Source organism: Sapajus apella, unplaced genomic scaffold, assembly GCF_009761245.1.
Source record: "Sapajus apella isolate SASKATOON/1434 unplaced genomic scaffold, GSC_monkey_1.0 scaffold61, whole genome shotgun sequence".
In the NCBI taxonomy this organism is placed as follows: Eukaryota; Metazoa; Chordata; class Mammalia; order Primates; family Cebidae; genus Sapajus; species Sapajus apella.
In genome coordinates this window covers 2,591,264-2,615,500 of record NW_022437001.1, presented here as the reverse complement: position 1 = coordinate 2,615,500, position 24,237 = coordinate 2,591,264, and the positions used below count along the sequence as shown (strand labels likewise).

The following is a 24,237-nucleotide window of genomic DNA, read 5'->3' as shown; positions in this document are numbered from 1 at the left end:
GCTGTGTTGCCAGGTGCCAGGCTGGAGTGCAGTGGTGCGATCTTGGCTCACTGCAACCTCCGCCTCCTGGGTTCAAGCAGTTCTCCTGCCTCAGCCTCCCAACTAGCTGAGACTACAGGCGCGTGCCACCACGCCCAGCTAATTTTGAATTTTTAGTAGAGACGGGGTTTCACCAAGTTGGCGAGGATGGTCTCGATCTCGTGACCTCGTGATCCGCCCGCCTCGGCCTCCCAAAGTGCTGGGATTACAAGCGTGAGTCACCACGCCCGGCCAAAAACATGGTTTTTTTAAAGGATAAATTAACAAGATATGTATAAGAACTGTATGCCAAAAGCTAAAGAACATTTGAGAGAAACTAAGGAAGGACTAAATGGAAAAGACGCTATACTAATGAATTGGAAGATTCAATACTGTTAGTACATTATTTTTACCCAAAATAATCTACAGATTCAATGCAATTCTAATTTAAAAATCTAGAAGGCTTTTTAAAGATTAGAAGCAAAAAACCTAGAACAGTCAAACAATTTTTAAAAAGAATAAAGCTGGAGTGGAGGAGTCACTTGACTTTATTCGATGATTTACTATAAAACTACAGTACTCAAGGCTGTGGTACTGATATAAGGATATACTGATTGATTGTGCAGAACAGAGTCTAGAAATAGACCTACACATATATGGCCAATTGATTTCCAACAAAGATGCCAGGACTTCTCCAGAGAAAAAGTACTTCGAACAAATGGTATTAGAAGAATTGGACTTCTACATACAAAAAATGAACCTTAACTCTTACCATGAACCTATACTGCATCCTAGACAAAAAATAAGTAGCATCAGCAGCCACAATACAGAAGAGTAGTTATAATTCTATTTGATCCAAGTTGTTTTTTAAAAAAGCCATTAACACCGTTGGGTCAAAATAAGTAAATAATTAATAATCTAAATCAGTAGCTTCCAACTTTTTCCTGTAAGATAGTCTCATATATATATATATGTACACTATGTATTCACAGACCTCTTGCAATAAACTCACAGTCCCCTCAAGTGACCAAAGCCTACAGGATGGGAACAAATGGCACATCTTCGTCTTCCTTTCTATCAGTAAGATACCAGCAAGTTTTACAGATTTAATACTGACTCATCTTTAATCTCTTTCCTTCCTTTTCTGTACTAAGAATTCAACCCTAAATATAAGATTTCATATTAGTTTTTCATATTTCACTTGAATATTTCATGTGAATGTTTTGATCAAAATGACTTTAGAGTTTACATTTTAATTTGTGTAAGGTAAGCTATATGATCAATTTGTTATGTTAGTGAAACTGCTGAACAAGTCAGAACCTGGGACAGAATTCTAAAAAGATGCCCTAAAGAGGGCAATATCTTAAGTGTATAAAGACAATTAAGCAATAGCATTCTACCATGATTTGAATAGTTATGAATGTTACTAATAACTTTTAATTACCTTGTCTGTATTTCAGACAGGTAACACTCAGATTTTAAAATAACTTACTGAGATAGGTCAAACTAGATCTATAATTTTCCCAATTTACTGGCCCAATCGAAAATTTTATTTTTATGCTTTAAATTTTTAAAATTTCAATAGCTTTAATAGGTACAAGTAGCTTGTGGTTACATGGAAGAGTTATATAGTAGTGAAGTCTGGGCTTTTAGTATACTTGTCACCCAAATAGTGCATGTTGCCCTCCATAGGTGATTTTTCATCCCTGACCTTCCCCCTCAGCCTCCTCGCTTCTAAGCCTCCATTGTCCAGGATACCACTCTGTATGCCTTTGCATACCCATAGCTTAGCTCCCACTGACAAGTAAGAACATGTGGTATTTGGTTTTTCATTCCTGGGTTACTTCACTAAAGATAGTAGTTTCCAGTTCCATTCAAAAACTTTTATTTTTTATTATTAATTTTTTTGGTGTTCAGTGTTTTTTATTTTTTAATTTTAATTTTTATAGATATATAGTTTGTGTATGTATTTATGGAGCACACAAGATGTTTTAATATAGACATGCGATGCATAATAATCACATGTAAAATAAGGTGTCTATCCCTTCAAGCATTTATCCCTTGTGTTATAAACAATCAAATAATACTTACAGTTATTTTTAAATGTACAATTAACTTATTATTGACTATAGTCGCCCTGTTGTGCTATGAAATATTAGGTCTTATTCACTCTTGCTAATTTTTTTTTAAACGCATTAATCATCTCTACCTATACCCCATCTCACCACCCTTCCCATCCTTCTACTCTATCCTATTAGTTCAATGGTTTTGATTTTTAGATCCCCACAAATAAGTAAGAACATGGATGTTTGTCTTTCTGTGCTTGGTTTATTTCACATAACATAATGACCTCCAGTTCTATCCATGTTGTAGCAAATGACAGGACCTCATTCTTTTTTATAGCTAAATAGTACTCTACTGTGTGTAAGTACCATTTTCTTTATCCATTCATCTGTTGATGAAGGCTACGTTGCTTCCAAATCTTGGTTATTGTGAATGGTGTTACCAACAAACTTGGGAGTATAGATATCTCTTTGATACACTGATTTCCTTTCCTTATGGTATACACCTAGAAGTGGAATTGTTGGATCATATGGCAGCTCTATTTTTAGTTTTTTGAGAAGCTTCCAAATTGTTATCCATAGTAGTTGCACTAATTTATATTCCTACCAACAGTGTACAAGAGTTCTCTTTTCTCCACATGCTTGCCAGCATTTGTTATTGTTTGTCTTTTGGACATAAGCCATTTTAACTGGGGTGAGATGATAGCTCACTGCAGTTTTGATTTGCATTTCTCTGATGATCAGTGATGTTGAGTGCCTTTTCATATGCCTGCATGCCATCTGAATGTCTTCTTTTGAGAAATATCCAAAGCTTGTGCCCTTTTTAAAAATTGGATTATGATATGTTTTTCCTATAGACCTGGCTCCTTACATATTCTAGTTATTAAGTCTTTATCATATGAGTGGTTTGCAAATATTTTCTTCCATTCTGTGGCTTGTATCTTCACTTTTTTGATTGTTTCCTTTGCTGTGCAAAAGCCTTTTTAAACTTGATGTGATCCCATTTGCCCATTTTTGCTTTGGTTGCCTGTGTTTATGGGGTATTAATTGAGAAGTTTTTGTGCAGACCGGTCATGGAGAGTTTCCCCAATGCTTTCTTGTTTCACAGTTTGAGGTCTTAGATTTAAGTCTTTAACCGATTTTGATTTGATTTTTGTATATGGCTAGAGATAGGGCAGAATCTAGTGTCATTCTGCATATCGATATCCAGTTTTCCCAGCACCATTTATTGAAGAGACTGTCTTTTCCCCAATGTACACTCTTGACACCTTTGTCAAAAATGAGTTCACTGTAGGTATGTGGATTTGTAAAATCTTTTGTTTTAAAGTAAATAAGTTAGTGTAGTTCAACAGGATGTATATCCCAGTAAAACTACTGATTTTCTTTTCCTCTTACATTAAAAAAAAATCTATTTGTCTATTCTAATTTTTACATTGAGCCAACAATAACATGATTTTGTTTGCAGAATTTCCTTCTTTCCACTTCCAAAAACTTGCTTCAAATGGTAAATTTTGGATTCAAATTTTTAAAAAGATTCATTTTCTACAAGTGAGAATCTAAAACTTAAGCTACAGAAACATGTTTTCTGGTTATTCTTGTAGAAATGTTTTAAGCATAACATGCATGCAATTATAAAGGTCTTTAAAAGTAGGAACAATTTCATTCACTTTTGTTTCTGTCAGAGCCCTCAGAATACTGTATACAAAAGATGCCCAGCAAAAACTTAATAGTCAATTATTTGAATAAATACATTGAATAGAACTTTGAGAATAAAGAATTCGACAGGAATTTGAACACAGAATAAAAGATAACTTATTACATTATCCATTGTAAAAAAGCATATTATATATTCACATGTCAAGTAACTTTTAAAATTGTAGGCAAGATAAGAATCAGAAGTTGATACATGCAAATATATTTTAAAAACTACAAATGCATACATGTTTTTTAAATGTCCTTCTATTAAATTTACTTTCTATAATAAGAAAAAAATAGCCAAGCCTGAAATCAGGAGGATAGTTACTACTACTGATTAAACCTAAAAAAAAATTTCCTAAGTGTTTTGAAAATAGTTCCTATGTAAATTAACAACAGATATTCCCTACTCTAAACCCACCTCAGTTTGTATACACAGCATCAAACTAATACAAAGCATTACAAGATAAAACTAGTAATACTATGCAATAAAACAATTCATTTATAAATAATAATAAATGGTCACTCCACATCACAGTAACTTAGCATGATTAGAGAATAAATACTTAACTTTGAGAAGGATTACTGACTGGCAGTGTGTTGCTGGTGTATGTCAGGATTATTCATCACCCTGACAGTAATATTAACCACAATCCATTTCAGTTGCTTCAGTTTATCATTTTCTGACTAATGTTAAAAAACAATGTCATTGGAGGCTGCCTGAATTAAGTATAGAATTAACCTTTGTTAGAGTCATTCAAAAACTTCTATTAGAAGATAACTTCTACAGAAAACCAAATCCACTATACAGAGTGCTAATGCTTAAAAGATGTAAATTTAGAAACATAGCCACACAAAATAAATAGACTGATTCTGTTTTTAAAACAAAACTTCAACAAATCCTGTAAATGCCTTATAACATCCATATATATATAAATATATTTCTTAAATATATATGCTCCCACTTTGCTGAACTTAATATTCTACATAAAGTGTTGCATAGACACATTTTAAACTAATACGCCACATTGAACAAGTAATAATTCAATTTAAAAAGGTCAGTGTACGACTGAAAAATTTTCTTCAGGGTTATATAAATAGCTATATAGTTCACTATATAGGATCCCCAAAATTAAGTAGTCTGCTGAAGGTCCCTCTACTTATAAATGGTAACAGAAATATACAACTCTATCTAAATCCAAAGATTCCCTGCTGTGGTCTAATTTTATCTTTCCAGGCTGTTTTCTCTACATCATGTTCATATTCCTTTTAGAAGATATCTGTACTTACCTTCCAACTCTTCTATCAATTTTAATACTGCTCTTTCCTGTTTTATGATTATTCACTTTCCATAACATAATTTTCTTGTTTTACTAATGCAATAGCTTCCTTTTATCTGAGAATATTTATTATTTATTTATTTATTTGCACTTCTGTTTCATAAATTGCCTCTGTTTCTTCCGGTTTCATTGTGATTTTCTATGTGCTTTGGTCTTTGTCACCTTAGAGGTTGCCTTTAAATGTTTGCTAATAACTTGGCTGCACCTCCATTTTAAAGAACGAGACACTGAAGAGCTGACTGAAGCATATAGAGCATAAATAGTGATGTGAACGGTAGACTTCACTGAAGGGAAATCAAGTGGGCTCTAAATAGGATCCCTAAATGTTTGTATTTTTTTAGGTGTTTTCTTTTAAGCCAGTGAATATATCCAAAGAGTAATATAATCTTCTGTCTTATGGGGTGGGGCTGGTATAGGCCTAGCTGTCAGAGTTCTGTTAGCATGACAGCAGAAGGGGTCTGGGGGCTTTCACAATTCAGTACTTAAAGCTTTCACCTATAATCCTCCTGTTTTCCATCCTTTCCCTTAAACCCTCCTTCTGGTGTGCTTGGTGTTCTCATATCAGAAATGTGTCTGGTACAATTTCTCCAAAAAGTCAATATCTTTCTTTTTGACAATACAGGGGGAAGAGTGGTTGGATTTTTGAATGAAGCAGATATAAAGCAAGTATTCAATCTAAAATGTTCTTTCAGATTATACCTAAAGTCTGCCAGTTTACTGATAGATCTGAGATCAAATCCTCGCTTACCACTTGGAAAATTGTGACCTCCCAGAATTTTTTAACCTCACTAAATCTTAGTTTTCTTATCTGTAAAATAAAGTTAATAACACATTCTTTACAGGGTTATTGAGGGAATTTAAAGGAAATAGCATATGTAAAATGCTTGTCATAGGGGAAAGCACCTATTAGGGCTTCCCTCACAATCTTACAAATGGGAACTTTTTCCATATCATTCTTATGCAGATTAGACTGCAATCTTTCCAAGAGCAGACAATGAAATTTATAGCATAATCTCTAAAATCAATGTGGCATACAACAGCATCCATGTTTGATGTCAAGATTAAAATATTTTTAATATATTATGTCAGCCAATAAAACATATCCAAAACATAATCAAGTATGGGTAATTTTTAGTTTTCTTCTCTGCATTTACATTTTATTTAAACAACTTAAGGTCTATTATTTACTGTTGTAGTATCATAAGATGTGTTTCTTTTTGTAAGCTTGAATTCCTTTGGCTTTACTAAAGCCCAATAAATAGAAAAACAAAGTAAAAGCCATAACACCTAACAAGTTTAAACAATATTCTCCCAACCCCCAAGACTGTTCTCTTCACTCTGTGACATCTAGATGGTATATTGATTCCCGGTGTATCTGTTACAGAGCAGACTAAAAGGACTGGCATTCATCAGAAACAGCACTTAAAACTTAAAGAGATAAAGAAGTGCTGTCTGATCAACAACAGTTAAATGTCGGTAGTCAATTCCAGGTCAAGATGCATGCTGTATATTAAATGTGTGTGTTGGAGAGAAATATCTCACATATAAAAACATACACCCAAATGGTAGGAGATGAGGGAGAGAAAAAAAAATCACTTACTTTTCCTCAAAGAGAGAGAGAAACGTATACTAAGCATACACAATAGCAACTCGGCAATGAGTAATAAATTCACTATGGTTCTGTCACTCGGTTCTCTTCAGTTTTGTCAGAATTTACTCTTTTGAAATATTTGGATCCAGACTAGGGTAATGGAAACTGCTAGGTTAACAGAGTGTGAATAGTCTAGCATTGCAACATAGGTTTTAAAAACAAAACAAAACAAACATGATTTCTTAGATATTTGACAAAAATTTAAAATTCTGTTTTAGTCATTTTCCTCTGATTCCTATGCTGCAAGACAGGAATCAGGAGATCATGGTGCAGGTTTATTTTCTTCTGCTCTTTATTTTCCTGTTTCTGTACTCTGGACCATCATAATTTATTTCCAGCTCACTTAGTGCTTACAATCTAAAGATTAAAAATGGATCTTTCTTTACCTTTTCCTTCAAATTATCTTTCAATATTTTCCTTCATTTTAAAAATATGAGTTGTAATTATTAACAAATAAATATTTGCTTTATCTTGGCCATTCCTGTTTCTAATCTTGGCTTATTCTTTTACTAAGACAGTAATTACTGCATTTTATTCTTTCAAATCTTTAGAAACTAGCAGTCCCTGGCATATTACAGTACTCAATTAACAACCAATAAATGAATGAACAAATGAATAAGCAGTAACACTGGAGATCCTCTAGTTTTAAACAAATATTCAGCTTTTTTGTAAAACAGGTTTAATCAAAAAAGCCTGGTGCATAATCTGGGATAAAGACAACAAGGGTAGGACAATTTGAAAAGAAAAGCTTATATGTACTAGGTACTTCAGCATGAGAAGTGAAAGGCAACTTGATAAATAACATTAAAACAGACCCAGCAACTGGTACCAAAAGTGGGAGACAGTACTAGCATATTATAGAGTTTTTCAAACTTTCTGGGCCAAAGCTCATATTAAGAAATGTTACTTTGAATCACACACACGTACACACTCAAACAAACTGCGCAGAAGATTTATAAAATATGCACAGTGATACTTTCTTTTTTACGTTATGCTATGGTATCGTGCTCATTTTTTTTAAATGCAATTGTGAGCTACAGGTTGAAAACTTCGTGTTCAAATTCTGATTCTACCTATGTGCAACTTGACTAACCTCATGGTGCATTAGTTTCTGCCTCTGTAAAAAACAACAATGATGTTATCTACTTAAAGGGGTTTTATGAGGGTTAAAGGAATTATCACACACAAAACACTGAGACAAGAACCTGGCATATAGTTAAGTGCTCGACAAATATTAGTTAATAATAATAATAATAATAATAATAAAGTGGGGGGTTCCTGTCTTGTGAATTTCATAGCTAAGATAATTGGGTTTTCATTGGCAAGTGGAATAGTTATCAATTGCATTTCAATCCAAAAACATACTGGGTTTTTGAAAAGGTACCCAGATTATTGTACAAATACATATTATATATTCTAAAATAACTACCGTGATCAAATAGAAGAAAAATGATTGCCTCAGATTGTCTTGGATTTCCTCTCTCAGAAAATTTGTTTTATACAATCGCTTTCCAAAGTAAAGGAAAACTAATAAATCACAGGTACAAAGAAAATCATCCTAATCTACAAAGGAAGTGCCGGTACTGAAAAACTCAGTCATCATAATTTATTTTTATGGTATGACATTTCGTAAATATATTCCTGCCTTGATTATAATTTCTTATAAAGAAATGACAAAAAGAAAATGTTGAATCTTATCTCTTCCAAGGAGGTTGTCAAAATATAAAATCAATGTATGTTTAGAAAATATGGATTAATGTCACTCCAAATTCTATGCATGGTTAGATCTGTCTTCCCATCAGTCAGAATTTCATACTACCGATGAAAGAACTGGAAAAGCAGAGGGAAAAAAAATCAACCTCAAAATTGGTTCCTATTTTTTTCAGCTTTGAATGAATAAACTATTTTATGCTAAATGAGGATTTTTCGATATAAGAAAAGATTTAATTTTCATCAGTCTCTCAGACTAAAATAGATTTGATCTTCTCAATGTACTTACAGTACTTATTTGCAATGATTATAAAGACATAAATGGAACAAAAGTTTATACTTTAAAAAGACGTTTTTTACACTGCTCCATTCAGACATTTTTTTCTAAAAAGAATATCAGAAAAATAATACAGAAGGATGCTGATTACATTAATTCAGCTTCAAAAAGAAAATTCCCAGTGAAACATAGAAGAGATTACCAACTAAATTTGTAGCTTTGTATCAAAGCTACTAAAACTCCTCTGAAAAACAGCTTTGGGGAAATTAAATAGACATAAATATGCATAAATAATTCAATACATTTTAAAGCCAGTCAGGCTATATTATCCACTTAAGAATGGAGATAAAATCTGTTTGTATTCTACATTAAGCTATGTACATGATGTTTTCTAAGATTGCACAAGTTTATTTAAACAAACAGTATGTTTGCAAAATGTATACTACGGGACAAATTTTAATACAATTCTATTATAATCATTATTTGTACAGATACAGCTCATTTATATATGAGTTGCATTCTTGAAAATGTGTGTATAAACAAATATTTGAAAACTGAATCACACTGTAAAGATTTTGGCAAGCCTTAATACTAAAAGGAATGAGATACTTTTACAAAGTAAACAATCAACACTATTTTATACGTGCAAAGTACAATTTTCAAATATCTGATGTGCTTATTTCACTAAATGCAGTTGATTCCAAACTCACTTATTTCATCAATATTTAATGAAAGCAATTAGTACTAGTAGAATTACATTCTCATGAACCTGAATGACTTTTGCAGCATTCACACTACCATTGCTTTATAGGAAAGGAGATATTAGTTGTAAGATATGCAGTAGAAAGTCAGAGCTCCCCACTTCTTCCCGGACCTACTAATTACGCAACTGTTCACTATTCAATGGTGTGCCCTTCAGTTCTTGTTGAAAGCACTCTTTATAACTATTCCTTCCTCAGCCAAAGGGACAAATATTTCACAAAATCTCTAAAAATATAAAAATGAATGCCGTTAGAACTGAAGTCACAAAGTTACACAAATGACATTTCTTATGTCTTTGTTTAGTGAATGTAGACATATTTGGATAGAGGCTAAAGAAAGCAACAGTTTTGTTTTGTTTTGCTGCTCCCCCCCTTTTATTTACTTTTAATTAACAAAATTAAAAAGCAAAATTACTATTTATCATTTAGTGGGGCATAAGATAACCTTATTTCTCATATGCCAAACAAAGGCATTAGTTAAAATAATATTTTATCCACCCAACAAAAATATTTGATGAGTTTCTTAGGAACAGCCATAATATATAAATAAAATTTGATTTTAATAAAGGATTTTATTTAGTTGGTAACTAATCTACAATAGCATTTTTCTGATATTATTTCAATGAATACTCATAATAAAAATCATATAGCCTATGTAATCAAATTGTTCTGAAGGCTTCCTTCTGGTCATTTAAATTTTTTAGTAGAATAGATGACAAAGATGAAAAGCAGAAAATGGAGGCAGCTGGTACAAAAAAAGGTGGTGTTAAGAAGAGAAAAAAGGGTTACGAGAACTTCCGTTCAGGTACAAAGATGGAGGAAGGGAAAAATACAGCCTCAAAAAAATATCCAAATAACCTCCCACTTACCACCCATTAGGTGCTATTTCATCAAGACAGAATCATGAGTCCAGCCCACAATCCATCTTACTACTTATCACATCTTAAAGAGATTTCTAAAAACTCATCTAAAGCACAAAAAACATCTGAATAAGCTATGCGCTTAAATAGAAGGGCAAACTGATGGATTCAGTCCTGAAACAGAAGGCAACACCTCTAGGACTCTAGAACAGGTATTCATATATACATGTGTCATTCATTTTGTGAAGCAAATTTTATATTCTAACAAATTCACGCCGCAAAAATGAGATTTTTACTTTAGCGAACACAAAATTCAAACCATGGAGAGAGAGTAGGATATAATAGCCTGAGGATTAAAGAGCCACCCAGTTTTCATTATTGACCTACTGCATGGCTCATTACACAAGTCAAACTAATAGAGTCCTCATTTATTAGACTAGAGAGCTCTACAGATTCCATAATACTATGGGGTCTTTGAACAAATATGATACCAATGTGTAAGTCCTTCCTTTTCTTTTCTTTCTTTCTTTCTTTTTTTTTTTTTTTTTTAAACCAACCATTTATCACTCCTCATGGTCAATGGGACAATTGGGAAATTCTGCTGTTCTGGGTCAGAGTTCATTGTTCTTAGTTGGATTCCTTCATACATCTGTGGTCAGCTGGCAGGTCAGATGAGGACTAGCTTGTTCAGGATGGCCTCAGCTAGAACGGCTCAACCGTCTTCCATGTGTCAGTTACATTCCACCAGCAAGTTAACTTGGGAATGCTTAGGGCATGTTTTCAGAGTGATTACAGAGAAGCAAGAACAGAAACACACAGGCACTTTTTCAAGCTCTAATTGTTTCTAACTTGCTAACTTTTTTTTCTTGCTGGCTTATCTTTTATTAATGGTGGTAAAATATATATAACATAAAATTTACCATTTTAAATGTACAGCTCAGTAGTATTAAATATTTTCACATTGTTGAACAGTCATCAACACTATCCATCTCCAGAACTTTTTTGAACTTGAAATTCTGAAACTCTATACCTATTATATTAAACACTAACACCTCATTCCCGTCTTCACCCCAGACCCTGGCAACCAGTATTCTACTTTTTGTCTCTATAAATTTCTCTATTCCAAGTACCTCATGTAATGGAATCATACAGTATCTGCCCTTTTGTGACTGGCTTATTTCAGTTAGCATACATCCGCAAGTTGTTCATGTTGTAGCATATGTTAGAGCTTCTTTCCTTTTCAAGGCTGAATAATATTACATTGTACGTATGTTCCATATTTTCTTTATTCATTTATCTGTTGATGGACATCTGGGTTGTTTCTATCTCTTGGCTGTTGTATGTCATGCTGCTACAAATGTGAACATGGGTGTAAGATTATCTGTTCTTATCCCTACTCTCAATTCTTTTTAATCTTTTGAGAAATTACCATACTGTTTTACATATAAGCTGCAGTATCATACATTTGCACTGGCAGGCACAAGGGTTCCAATTCTCCACATCCTTGCCAACACTTGTTATTTTCTGGGTTTGTTTTTGTTAAAAATCTTCCTAATGGTTGTGAAGTGGTAGCTTATTGTGATTTTGATTTACATTTCCCTAATCATTAGTGATGTTCATTTTCATTTCATTGGCCACTTATGTATCTTCTTTGGAAAAATGTCTATCAAGGTCTTTACCAATTTTTGAATATTTGTTGTTAAGTTTTAGGAATATCTATCTAGTCTTGATATTAACCCCTTATTAGACATGTGATCCACAAATAAGGCTTTTCTCTGCAAATTAAAACTCTTTTAGAGTTCAATAAGTAGATATAGAAACTGGTACAATTTCTTAGCTCTAAGCACTATACCAGGCACCAGAGATACAGATATTAACAAAACAAAATATTTGTATTCAATGATTTTGCTTAATAGGGAACACAGAGAAAAAAAGGTAAAATTATAAGAAATTAAGAAATGTGTGATAACAAGGATATGGAAAGTACCCTGGGAGTTCAAATTTCTATGTAAAGGGAAGAGCAACAACAAAGTAAAGGAAAGAGCAACAGCAAAAGCACAAAAGGTAGATATGAGATATTACAAGATCATTTGATATAGCAAAGATGGGGACAGAGACAGAAGATGTGGTAATAAAACAGACAATGGCTAGATCCTAAGCACTATTGTTTGTCATGAGGAAAATGTCATTTTGACATCACTGGTGACTACTGTGATTGTCTGGACTGTGTGAAGAAGATCATATCCTGTGGATAGAGAGAAGGAATTACCCCTGAACATCTTCCAGGAACGAGTAAATAAGAGAACATACTCTTAGAGTCCCTGGGCTCTAAGTGAAGTAAGCTGGATATGGTGAGTGAACTTTTATTTCTCATGTTGGCATCTGCAATGATCCTCTGGCTGAGACTGCGAATCACTGAGAAGCTTGCATTTCTCGTATGATTAGTATTCAGCAGAGCTTTATATAAATACTTACCTGTGGCCTAACATGGATATAGAATTAAGAAAAAGTACTGTGTATATCCTTGAAAAAAGTTAGTACTAACAGCAAGAAATCTGGTGTTTTGAGAATGTATGAGTGACCTACAGGAATAAGAGAGCAATACTGGGTCAGACTACAGACAGGGAAGAAGCAACAAAGAGTCTCCTGGTCAAAGATGAAGAAGACATAAACATTTGTTAGCTGCTCTTAGAAATTACTAAGGAAAGAAGCTTTAGGAAAAAGACAGGATGTTCTGCTTACCTAAAAAATGAGGGTAGAGACTTTGTACTCAGACATTAAAGGAAATGTGACTCAAAATATAAACTGGAGGAATCAGTTTGAACTCATGATGTATTTTATCCTAAATGTTTTCCTAGCCTCCTCTGAAAAAGGGATAGAAATAAATACAAATTCAGTAGCAATAAGCAGAATAGACCAAACTGTGATCTCCAGTTATTACTTCCCACTAAAAGAGGTCCCACCAGGGCTCCTCAAAGAAATAGATGATTCTACATCTGGGCCAGAAATGGGTCAAGACTAGAGTGCCTTATCATTATCAAAGAGCATGAAAGTTATCAGACTACAAACATGTGTCAAAATGTCCTAGAAGTAACTTCAAGAAGCTACAAGTGGTCAAAGAAAGAACAACTGAACATCAATAAATAACTGCAATGGAGGGAAACATCAAATACATTGAAATCTATGAGTTTATAAAGATACTTTTAAAATAGTCAGTTGGGTACCATTGGAGACTGCTAGGAATCAACTAAATATTTTGAAAACTGATATGTAAAGAGAAAGAATTAAAGTTCTATCCTGTCTTTCCTCTGCAAGGAAAGACAGAGGATACCTTAATAGTAGACGAGAGGATGTGTCTTTTTATAAAATGAGTCCCATAAATAAATGAAATAAAAGTGACATTTTCAATACCACAATTTTGCAATGCTTACTAAATTAATGAATCCATGCACTGAATATCAGTGCTAACATCACAAAAGAGAAGTAGTGTTTATCATGCATATTAAATTTTTCCACTTGAAAATATATTTGAGATAATTTTATTAAAGTTACAATTATATTTGAAATTTTTTAAGTTATGTAAAATAACTAAAGACAATCCAATTCATTTTTATATGCAAGACAATTATATTTCAGATGATTACTGAGACATTACCTTGGACAAATCTCTGAAGTTGGTGGGCAAGGTAAGATCCAGTTCTTCTGATTCATAATTAGTGATGACCCAAGGAAACACTGGATACTGATTTAAGTCATTATAACTCCGTCCTGGTAAGGAAAAAAGTTACTCTTAATTTATAATTTAAAAAATGAAATAATAAACAGATTCAGTAATATAGTTTACTAAAAATAAGATTAACAATTTTTGATTTTCAGACATTGTTCTTAGTATCCATACCTTACCTCATTTAATCCTCACAACAATCCTATGAACTTAGTATCATTTCCATTTTACAGATGAAAAAGCTGAGTCACAAAAGGTTAAGTAACTTGCCCCAAATCAGACAACTAATACTGGTCAATCCATATTCAAATCTAGATCCTCTGGTCCTAAAGTCTGTGTTCTTTTAAACCACATTCGACAATTTTTTATTACTTGAAGCCTGCTCAAAATAAAATATTCTTTTTTAAGACTTTAAAAAGCAATTTGTAATTCTCGCAGTTTTTCAAAACAAGAATCCTTTCTCTGCCACTGATCAACCAACCAACCAACTAACCAACCAAGTTTAAATGACTTAGCCCTGGTGGACATTCACCAGTCATCTGTATAATGAGAGCATTGCACTAAATAACTGAAATTTCTGTGGCAGTTTTCAAATCCTATAATCCTCTGAAAACATGCAGTATTATCAATGTTGCTTCCTTATATGCCCAAATGCAGCTACATGCTCTTCTATACTTCTTTCTAATGATATTCAATGACATATTTAAATTTATTAAAAATAAAAATTATAGCAAAAGAGGAGGCAGTCCTTCTACATATGTACAGCAGGTTTTTGGATGTTACCATTTTAGGAAGGTAGCATAGGGGATGAAATCTTTGTTTCTGGTGTTTGAATCCCAGTTCCTATTTACTAGTGTATACATATTTTTAGTCAGATACATGAACAGACTTTTATGGCTAAAATAAAAGTCAGACAAGTGTATTAATATTGTTTGAATTCCTTTCTTATTATATATTCTATCATTTCCATTCCTTTTTCTTTCTCAAATATATGCTGATGTCATATCAATATATAGCTGAATATTAAAGTAGTTCTCTACACATACACTTGGTATCTAAGCCGTTTTTATGTTTGGATGTTTTTAACTTTTTATTTTACTCTATTCATCTTGAGCTTGAGGCCTATTAGGGTAACAGAGTTTTTTTTTGACTGACCTGGGACAGTCTCATAAAACATTATAACAAGGACAATTTTAATTCATAGGTCACTAATGTCACTACATATTTCTATCAATAGTTTTAATTTCTCCATAAAAAAATAACCAACACAGCAGCAGAAAAAACTTTTATGATTGCCCTTTGCTTTCTCACTTCCTTCTGATTTAAACGTTTATAAACAGTAAAATCATCTTGTCCCATCTACTTAAATAATCATAAATGTTTATTGTACCTAAAAAATGAAAAATATATACCTGCTCAGTGTGATAATACTTTTAATTAAGTTAAACTACACAGTTAGTGAATATCAACTGGAGGCCATTTGGGAAATCCATCATGGTATCATGAAAACCTATACGCAGCACAGATAATAATGTAAAAGAAATCTTAAATAACATGAAACTTAATTCCACCCTCTAATGCACATTTAAAAAATTCAAAGCAAATGATTGATTCTATATTTACAAAAAATATACAGGGAATATACTTAAAAGATACTGCAGACATAATAAAAGCTATTTGAGAAGAAATCATTTCATAAATGTTGCTCTATAATCATAACTGCACATTCAGTATGGGTTAATTGACTTACTACATGCAAAACATGTCCATTAAACTTGTTATATAAATTTCCTGTCTCTCACTACTACTTAAAAATTCTTTTGGTCACTAGTTCTACAATTTCTACTAGATTCATCATAACTTTGGACATTTTCTTCATTCCTTTTCCTTAGCCGACTGTGAGATGTACTTCTAATAAAATTTAGAACTTTCAGTGTGAGCCCCTCAATTCCAATTCTTCACAACACTCCCTCACTCCTTTCCACTTCTCTAATAGGGTCTTTTCTTTGCTAAGAGTAATTCTTTCACCTGAGTTCTCAAACCTGTCTCCCTCATAACTTCAATTGTTACTCTTCCAGTCTCCCCCTCTTTCATTATTTCTCCTCTCTACCCCAAAACATCCTCTCTTTAATAACACATTTAAAAGAACTTTAATTACATCTACAGTTCCAGTTTCATTTCAAACCATTCAGCCCTTATAATCAACCATTTCTGCTTGCCTTAAAAATGAACCTCTATGAAGTAATTAGGAAGCCCCTAAATACCAAACTAAAAACATGTTCTGTCCTCATTCTGAAGTCTCCCTCTCCACACTGTAACATTTGACACAGGTGAAAATGCCTCCCTCCCTTTTACCTTGCTTCTCTAGACATCTGACTTACCTCAGTTCTCCTACTATGTCTACAAATTCTAGGATTACTCATTCCTATTTGTCCTTTACTAACTCTACTTCTCTCTTCTTCTCACGCACAAGAGCATTTCCCTGTCTTATCTCACTGCTTTCTGCATTATCTTCCTTGCTGATCTCATCTCTCTCCATGATTTCCTTTCTATGCAGCTGAAATCCAATGTTCTAGCTCTAAGTTCTGAATATCCTCTTGCCCCATTCTTCCAAAAACTCTGATACCTTAATTTGAAAGTCTTGCTGACGCAGTAAAATTGTCATCTTTCCCCAGATCAAATTTTCTGACTTATTTTTCTGTTAATTGCACCACCATTTTCCCAATAACATAGGCCAGAAGCCTGGAAGTCTTTTCAGGTACTTCTTCCCATTTACTGCCTATATTAAGTCAGCTGCGTATCAAATGGTTGGTGCCTTGTCAATTCTTACAGAACTTGTTCCTTCTTTTTAATTCCCACCAATACCTAATGCAAGCCCTCATTACTTGCTCTCTCTCTCTCTACTTACCACACACGCACGCGCGCACACACACACACACACACACACACACACTTACTTCCTAACTCTACTTTCTGTCTAGTCTCTATCCAACCAAATTTACCTTACACACACTGCCTGCAAGTTAATTTTTGATACAGCTTGAATGTCACTTAGGTGCTCAAAAAGTTTCAACAGTTTCCCGATGAATTGACTGCCAACTCCTCAAACTGACAAGAAAATCTTACACGATATGTCTTTACACTAATATTTTTGTTTTTTCACATTATATCTTTATGAATGTATACTTCATGCACACACAAACATACAGTATATACATAGATATACAAACTATACTAGTCATTGATCTCTAGGTATACTTTATATTTTCCCTTCTTTGTATGTTTGCTTATGCTTTCCATCTTACAAAGAATGACTTCTAACATGCCAACCATCTCCTCTGCTAGTCAAATAGTATCCATCCTTATACAACCACTGAAACCTTATTTTCTCTTTACTTCCAACAACTGGGTAAATATAGTTTCCCTTTCTCCGTGTGCTTTTAATCAGCACAGTACTCTGGATTTCTTTTACTGAATCTATATCCCCATGCTCTAGAATCATGTAAATATTTATTGAAATTAATAATTTATTGTTTGAAACAAATTAATGTATAGAGTTAGGTTACCTGCTATCGTGTTGAGAAACATCAAGTACTCAAAATTAGAAATCTCTCTGTGTTGCCATCGCTGGGTCATATTAGAAGCTTTAAAAAGTTGTCGTGGACTAGCTAATGAAATACGTCTGCAAGAAAAAGAATTCAATGTGGACTCCATCTTAGGATTAATTATATCACAGTAATAAATCATGAATTATCTGTGCTTATTCATTCATAATAAAATCTATAATTCTGAAAAGTTCTATTCACATTAGATTAATAAATACTAGAGAGGTTCCAATCTACAATTCATGGTTGAACAAATGATTTAGACTAGTCACATCTATTATACATGTTCTATTCATTCAGATAAGCTGTCATTACAGTGCCATTATAATGTACAGGTTTGATAAAAGTTGATTAATAACAGTATAATTAATAATTCACTGCTTCACTGATATAAAAAGAAGAAATTATAGTAGCTGGGAAGTGCATATAAAATTCTATCGACATGTCTTTATTAATTGTAATAGTTATCTTAGAACACACTTTTACGTTATAAATTTAAATATTATATTTGCATACACTGTAATAAAGAGAAGGGAGATTCTAAACTCTTTAGGTGTCTGTTCATGGGTTAAATAAAGAGACATTTTTTAATATAGCTCAACAGAAGACAAATTTTCCTGTGGCCTCCTAATGAAATGTAAACATCAGTGAATAGAACTGATCAATACAAAGAGCCACAGGAAATATATAACAGAATTAATTATTACATTCAAAGCCTAGAATCTCAGAGAAATATGCTGTCACAGTTCTTTCTACCACAAACAACAAGGTAATTATTTTGTAAAAGGTTCTCTGAAGTATAATTTACATGCCATAAAATTAATCCAATTTGCATAATTCGGTAATTTTAAAAAGTTTTGAGTTGTGCAATTATCACAATTCACTTTAGAACATTTTCATCATTGCTTCTCAGCCTTTTGGCTAAAATCAAGTGTAGAACATTTTCATCACCACAAAAATTTGCCTTGGGCCTATTTACAGATAATCTTCATTCCCAGCCCCACCTACAGGGAACTAGCAATCTACTCTGTGTCTCTAGAAAGCCCACCTTTTTTAGACACTTCAGATCAATGGAATCATTACATTATGTAGTCTTTTGGGTCAGGTTTATTTCACTAAGCATAATGTCTTTGAGGTTTATCAATATAGTAGCATGTATCCAATGTTCCTTCCTTTTTATTGCTGACTAGTATCCCACTGTGTATAAAATATAGCACATTTTGTTTATCTAGTTGATGGACATTTAAATTAACAGTTTTTGCTATTATAAATAATGCTACCATGAACATTCGTGTATATATCTTTATATGAAAATATGTTTTCATTTCTTTTGGGTAGATTTCTAGCAGTGGAATTGCTAGGTTGTATATTGATTTTATCTTTAATTTTTTGAGAAACTGCCAAATTGTTTTCCAAGGTGGTTATACCATTATATGTTCCAATCAGCAATGTATAAATGAATCTCCACAGCCTTGTCAATACTTGCTCTTGTGTGTATCTTTATTCTGACCATTCTAGTTAGTGTAAAATAATAATTTTAATGTTTGTTGTTGAGGATCTTTTCATGTGCTTACTGGTCATCTGCATATCTTCTTTGGTGAAATGACTAATCAAATCTTTACTCATTTATTAATTGAGTTGTTTCCATTTTATCACTGAGTTGTTAGAATTCTATATACATTCTGGATACAAGTCTGTGACAGTTAATTTTACGCGTCAACCTGACTGGATTAAGTGGCCTTAGAGAGCTGGTAAAACAGGATTTCTGGGTATATCTGTGATGGTGTCACCAGAGAGATTAGTACTTGAACCAGTAGGATTAGGAATGCAGAATGCTCTCTACAGTGTGGTGAGCATCGCCCAGTCAATTGAGGACGGAATACAATGAAAAGGAGGAAGGGTGAATTCCATCTTCTCCTCAAACTGGGAAATCTACATTCTCCTCTCCTTGGCTAGCAGGAGCTGTTGGTTCTCTGTCTTTGAATTCTTCACCTATCCCTCTCTCCTCAGGCCTTGGGCTCAGTCATGGGTTCCCTTGGCCTTCACATTAGGATTGAATTATACCAGGCATATCACGAGATTTTCAGCCTCCATGGTCATATGAGCCAATTGCTATAATAAATCCCCACTTATATATCTATACATATCCTATTGGTTTTGTTTCTCTGGAGAGTACAGACTAATAAAAACTGCTTTACCAGACATATATATATATATATATATATATATATATATACACACACACACACACACATACGTACATAAATGTTTTATCAGTCTGTGGCTAGTCCCTTCATTTACTTAGTAGTCAATTTTGAAACACAAAAGTTTTAAATTCTGGTAAAGTCCAATTTCTCTATCTTTTCTTTTATGGATTATGCTTTTAGTGTCACATCTGAGAAGTGCTTGCCCTTCCCAACATCAGAAAGTTTTTCTCCTATGTCTTCTTTCAGATATTTTATAGTTTTACTTCTCACATATAGGTCTATAATATATCTTGAGGGTTTTTTTTTTGTTTGTTTGTTTTGTTTTTTTTTTTTTTTTGACTGGTCTGTGGTAAGCATCCAAAATTTCTTGTATGTGAACATCCAATTTTCTCTACCAATTGTTTGAAGTCTTCCTTTTCCCATTGAATTGTGTTGACGCCTTTGCTGCAAAACAGTTGACCAGACATCCAAGGATTTATTTCTGTATTGTCAATTCTCTTCCTTTAATTTATATGCTTATCTTTGTACAATTACCACAATTGAGGACTGGGTACAACAAAAAGGAGGAAGGGTGAATCCCCTCAGATCTTGATAACTGTGGCTCTACAGTAAGTTTCTTTATGTGTTATAGATCTATTCAGATTTTCTATTTTCTATAAATCTATTCAGATTTACTTGTCAAATCAAGTAAGGTGCGTCTTCCAATCTTGTTCTTATGTTTCAAAATTGTTTTGGCTATTCTAGATCCATTGAATTTCAACTTCCCAATTTCTCCAAAAAAAGTCTCTTATGAATTTAATAGGGATATATTGAATTTATAAATCTAGGGAGAACTACCTTATTAACTATATTGAATCTTTTGATCCATGAACATGAAATGTCTCCAATCATTAAGATCCATTTTTAATTCCTCTTAAAAAATGTTTTTATACTTTTCATTGTACAATCTTACATTTCTGTGATCTGCAAGGAGGGCTATTTTGTTCTTCATTTTCAGTACAGATACATTTAATTCTCCCTTCCTTTCTTCCTTCCTTGTTGCACAAGCTAACATCTCCAATGTAACATTGAAAAGAAGTGTTAAGAATGGAGGACATTTTTACCTTCCTAAACTTGGGGGAAAAGTATTCAGTCTTTCAATGTTAAGTATGATATATGTTTTGGACATTTTTTGGTAGATGATTTTTGTCAGTTTGTGGAAATTTCTTTAGTTGAAAGTTAGTTGAGAGTTTTTAATCATGAATGTGTGTTGGATTTTGTCAAATGCTTTTTTTCTGAAATGATAGTAAGGTTTTTCTCCTTTACTCTATAAATGCTGGTGCACAAACTGATTTTCAGAATTAAATTAACCAGCATTCCAGTGATAAAACCCACGTGAACATTTTATACATCCTTTTGATATACTGCTGAATTTGGTGTGCTAAATTTTGTTAAAAAAAATTGTGTCAGTGTTGAGGAGGGAAATTGGCCTATAGCATTTCTCTTGTTAGTTTTCTTGTGACGTCTTTGCCTGGCAATGGTATTGGGGTCACTGACTTTATAGAATGAGTTGCAAGTGTTTTCTCCGCTCCTATCTTCTGGATGAGTTTGTGAGTTATATAATTTCTAATATAAATATTTGATTGCACTAGATAATAAAGATATATGGGTCTAGGCTTTTCTTTATGGAAAGATTTTTAAATTAATATTTCATTTTCTTTATGTGTTATAGATCTATTCAGATTTTCAATTTCTTCTTGAGCCAGTTTTGGCAATTCTGTTTTTCTAAGAATTTGTCCAGATCATTTAAGTATCTAATTTGTTGGCATGAAGTTGTTCATGGTATTCCTTTCTATTCCTTTTAATTTCTGTATGTTCTGACTGGGGTTGGTGGTTCACACCTGTAATCTTAGCACTTTAAAGGGTGGGCTAAGGCAGGAGGATCACCTGCGCCCAAGTTCAGACCAGTCTGAACAACAGAGGAAGACCCTATCTCTACCAAAATACACACATGCGTGCGCGCGTGCGCGCGCGCGCACACACACACACACACACGCACACGCACACGCACGCGCGCACACACACACACACACACACACACACAGGCCAGGCATGGTGGCATGTGCCTGTAGTCCCAGCTACTCAGGAGGCTGAGGTGGGAGAACGGCTTGAGCCCAGCAGTTTGAGACTGCAGTGGGCTATAGCTGTGCCACTGCACTCCAGCCAGGGCAAAAGGGCAAGATCCTGTCTCTATGAGAAAAGAAAAATGAAAAGGAGGAAAAAAAGATTCTATATGCTCAATAGTCATGTCTCTACTTTCACTTCTAATTTAAGTAATTTGTGTCATCTCTTTTTCATGCTTAGGTTAAACCCTGTCAATTTTACTAATCTTTGCAAAGAATCAACTTTTGTTTCATTGATATTTTTTAGTGTTTTGTTTTATGTTTCATTGATTTTTGTTATACTCTTCATTACTCATTTTTTTCTACTTGCTTTGCATTTAGTTTCCTCTCTTTTATTGTCTAAAAGTAGAAGCATAGGTTATTGATCTGAGGAATTTATTTTAGATATGGGTGTTTAAAGCTGTAAATTTTCACCTAATACTACTTAAGCTGCATCTCATAAATTTTAATATGTTATACCTCTGCAGGATATAGGCATCCAAATTAGTATGCTTCTCAGTCCCATGGGAAGAAGAGTTGCTGGTCACAGAAGTAACCAAAAGCACTAATAGCTGCATGGCAGAGACATGACAGAATGTGTGAGGGCAAAAAGAAAGGTGCTCCCAAGCCCAGGCACTCACTCTCTAGGTTCTAGGAGGTATATAGAGGATGAAGTGGTGCAGACCATGGAGCACGGAATCAAAAAAATGAGGTCCCTCCACAACCACAACCACGACCACCACCACCACCACCACCACCACCACTCTAGCCACACAGCCTAAGCTAACTCCCTTCTCTGTACTTATCTAAGCTTCTAACTGCAAAATAACATATCTCCTGGTAGCTGTTACAACCCCTGATATGCATGTGTTAAAATCCTTGATTAGTACTCCTGCAGAAAAAAGAAAATGTCTGAAAACAAGTGATAGGGTTGGGCAAAACTCACAGTGAAACAGAAAAACTAAAATGAAAACTATTGTGGGTGGAGCCTTTGGGCTAACTCAATATATTTTTGTTATGGCTTAAAACTGGTATCTGGGTGTATATGCTTGCACTGTAAGTGCTCCTAAGCGTCAGAAAGAATGCTCCAGATCAAGAAGAGCCACAGGTAGAAAACTGCTAATAGGGCAACTCTCTTGCTGATTGCCACCAGTGGTGAGTCAGGATTTAGCCCAAGAGTCTCTACCCTCTCATGTAGTATTGGTTGACAAGTCAGAACACTTGGTCTTAATGGACCTGACTTGTAGTGTTATCACAACTAAACCAAATAGAGTAGCTCATAAATGCCAACAAAATTCAGGGGCCTGCTTGCCAAGTAAAGCTTCTTGATATTGTGTGGGCAAATTCACAACATTCAATCCTCTGGAGGTCAAAAGCTGCTGTTGCTAAATGTGATGGACAGTTTTCAGTCTATGTCTTACTGATTTCTCATCAGATATTTTCATGTTTAAAAACTATCATCCCTTGGTGATATGGTTTGATTTATGTTCTCATCCAAATATCATTTCAAATTGTGTATTAGTCCACTCTCACAATGCTATAAAGAACTGCCTAAGAAAGACTGGGTAATTTATAAATTAAAGAGGTTTAATTGACTCACAGTTCCAGATGGCTGGGGAGGCCTCAGGAAACTACAGTCGTGGATGGAAGGCAAAGGAGAAGGAAGCACCTTCTTCACAAGGCAGCAGTGGGGGTGGGGGAACTGACAAAAAAATTAAACCATCATATCTCGTGAGAACTCACTCATTATCATGAGAGCAGCATGGGGGAACTGCCCTTCATGACCCAATCACCTCCCATCAGGTCCCTCCCTCAACACATAGGGATTATAATTTAAGATGAGATTTGGGAGGGGACACAGAGCCAAACCATATTAAATTGTAATCCCCAGTGTTGGAGGTGGGGCCTGGTGGGAGGCGATTATACCATGGGACAAATTTTCTCCTTGCTGATCTTATGACGGTGAGTGAGTTTTCACGAGATCTGATTGTCGAAAAGTCTGTGGCACCCCCCCTCCCCACTTCTTCCTCGTGTTCCTGCCATGTAAGACATGTCTGCTTCCCCTTCACCTTCTCCCATGATTATAAGTTTCCTGAGGCCTCTCCAGCCATGCTTCCTTATAGCCTGAGGAAATGTGAGCCAATTAAACCCCTTTCTTTATAAATTACCCAGTTTCAGGTATTTC

The 24,237-nt window shown here is 34.0% G+C and overlaps 1 protein-coding gene across 5 annotated transcripts in view; it reads right to left on the bottom strand.

The window, feature by feature from the left end:
• The window catches only part of LRBA (LPS responsive beige-like anchor protein), a 726,864-nt gene that overhangs the window by 183,204 nt on the left and 519,423 nt on the right, over positions 1 to 24,237 (bottom strand). For all 5 annotated transcript variants that reach the window (XM_032246531.1, XM_032246532.1, XM_032246533.1 and 2 more), the window contains 2 exons: positions 17,666 to 17,781; positions 14,031 to 14,143 (listed from right to left, as the gene is read on the bottom strand). In XM_032246531.1, coding sequence (XP_032102422.1) covers positions 14,031 to 14,143; positions 17,666 to 17,781 — 229 coding nt within the window. The remainder of the gene's footprint in view (positions 1 to 14,030; positions 14,144 to 17,665; positions 17,782 to 24,237) is intronic.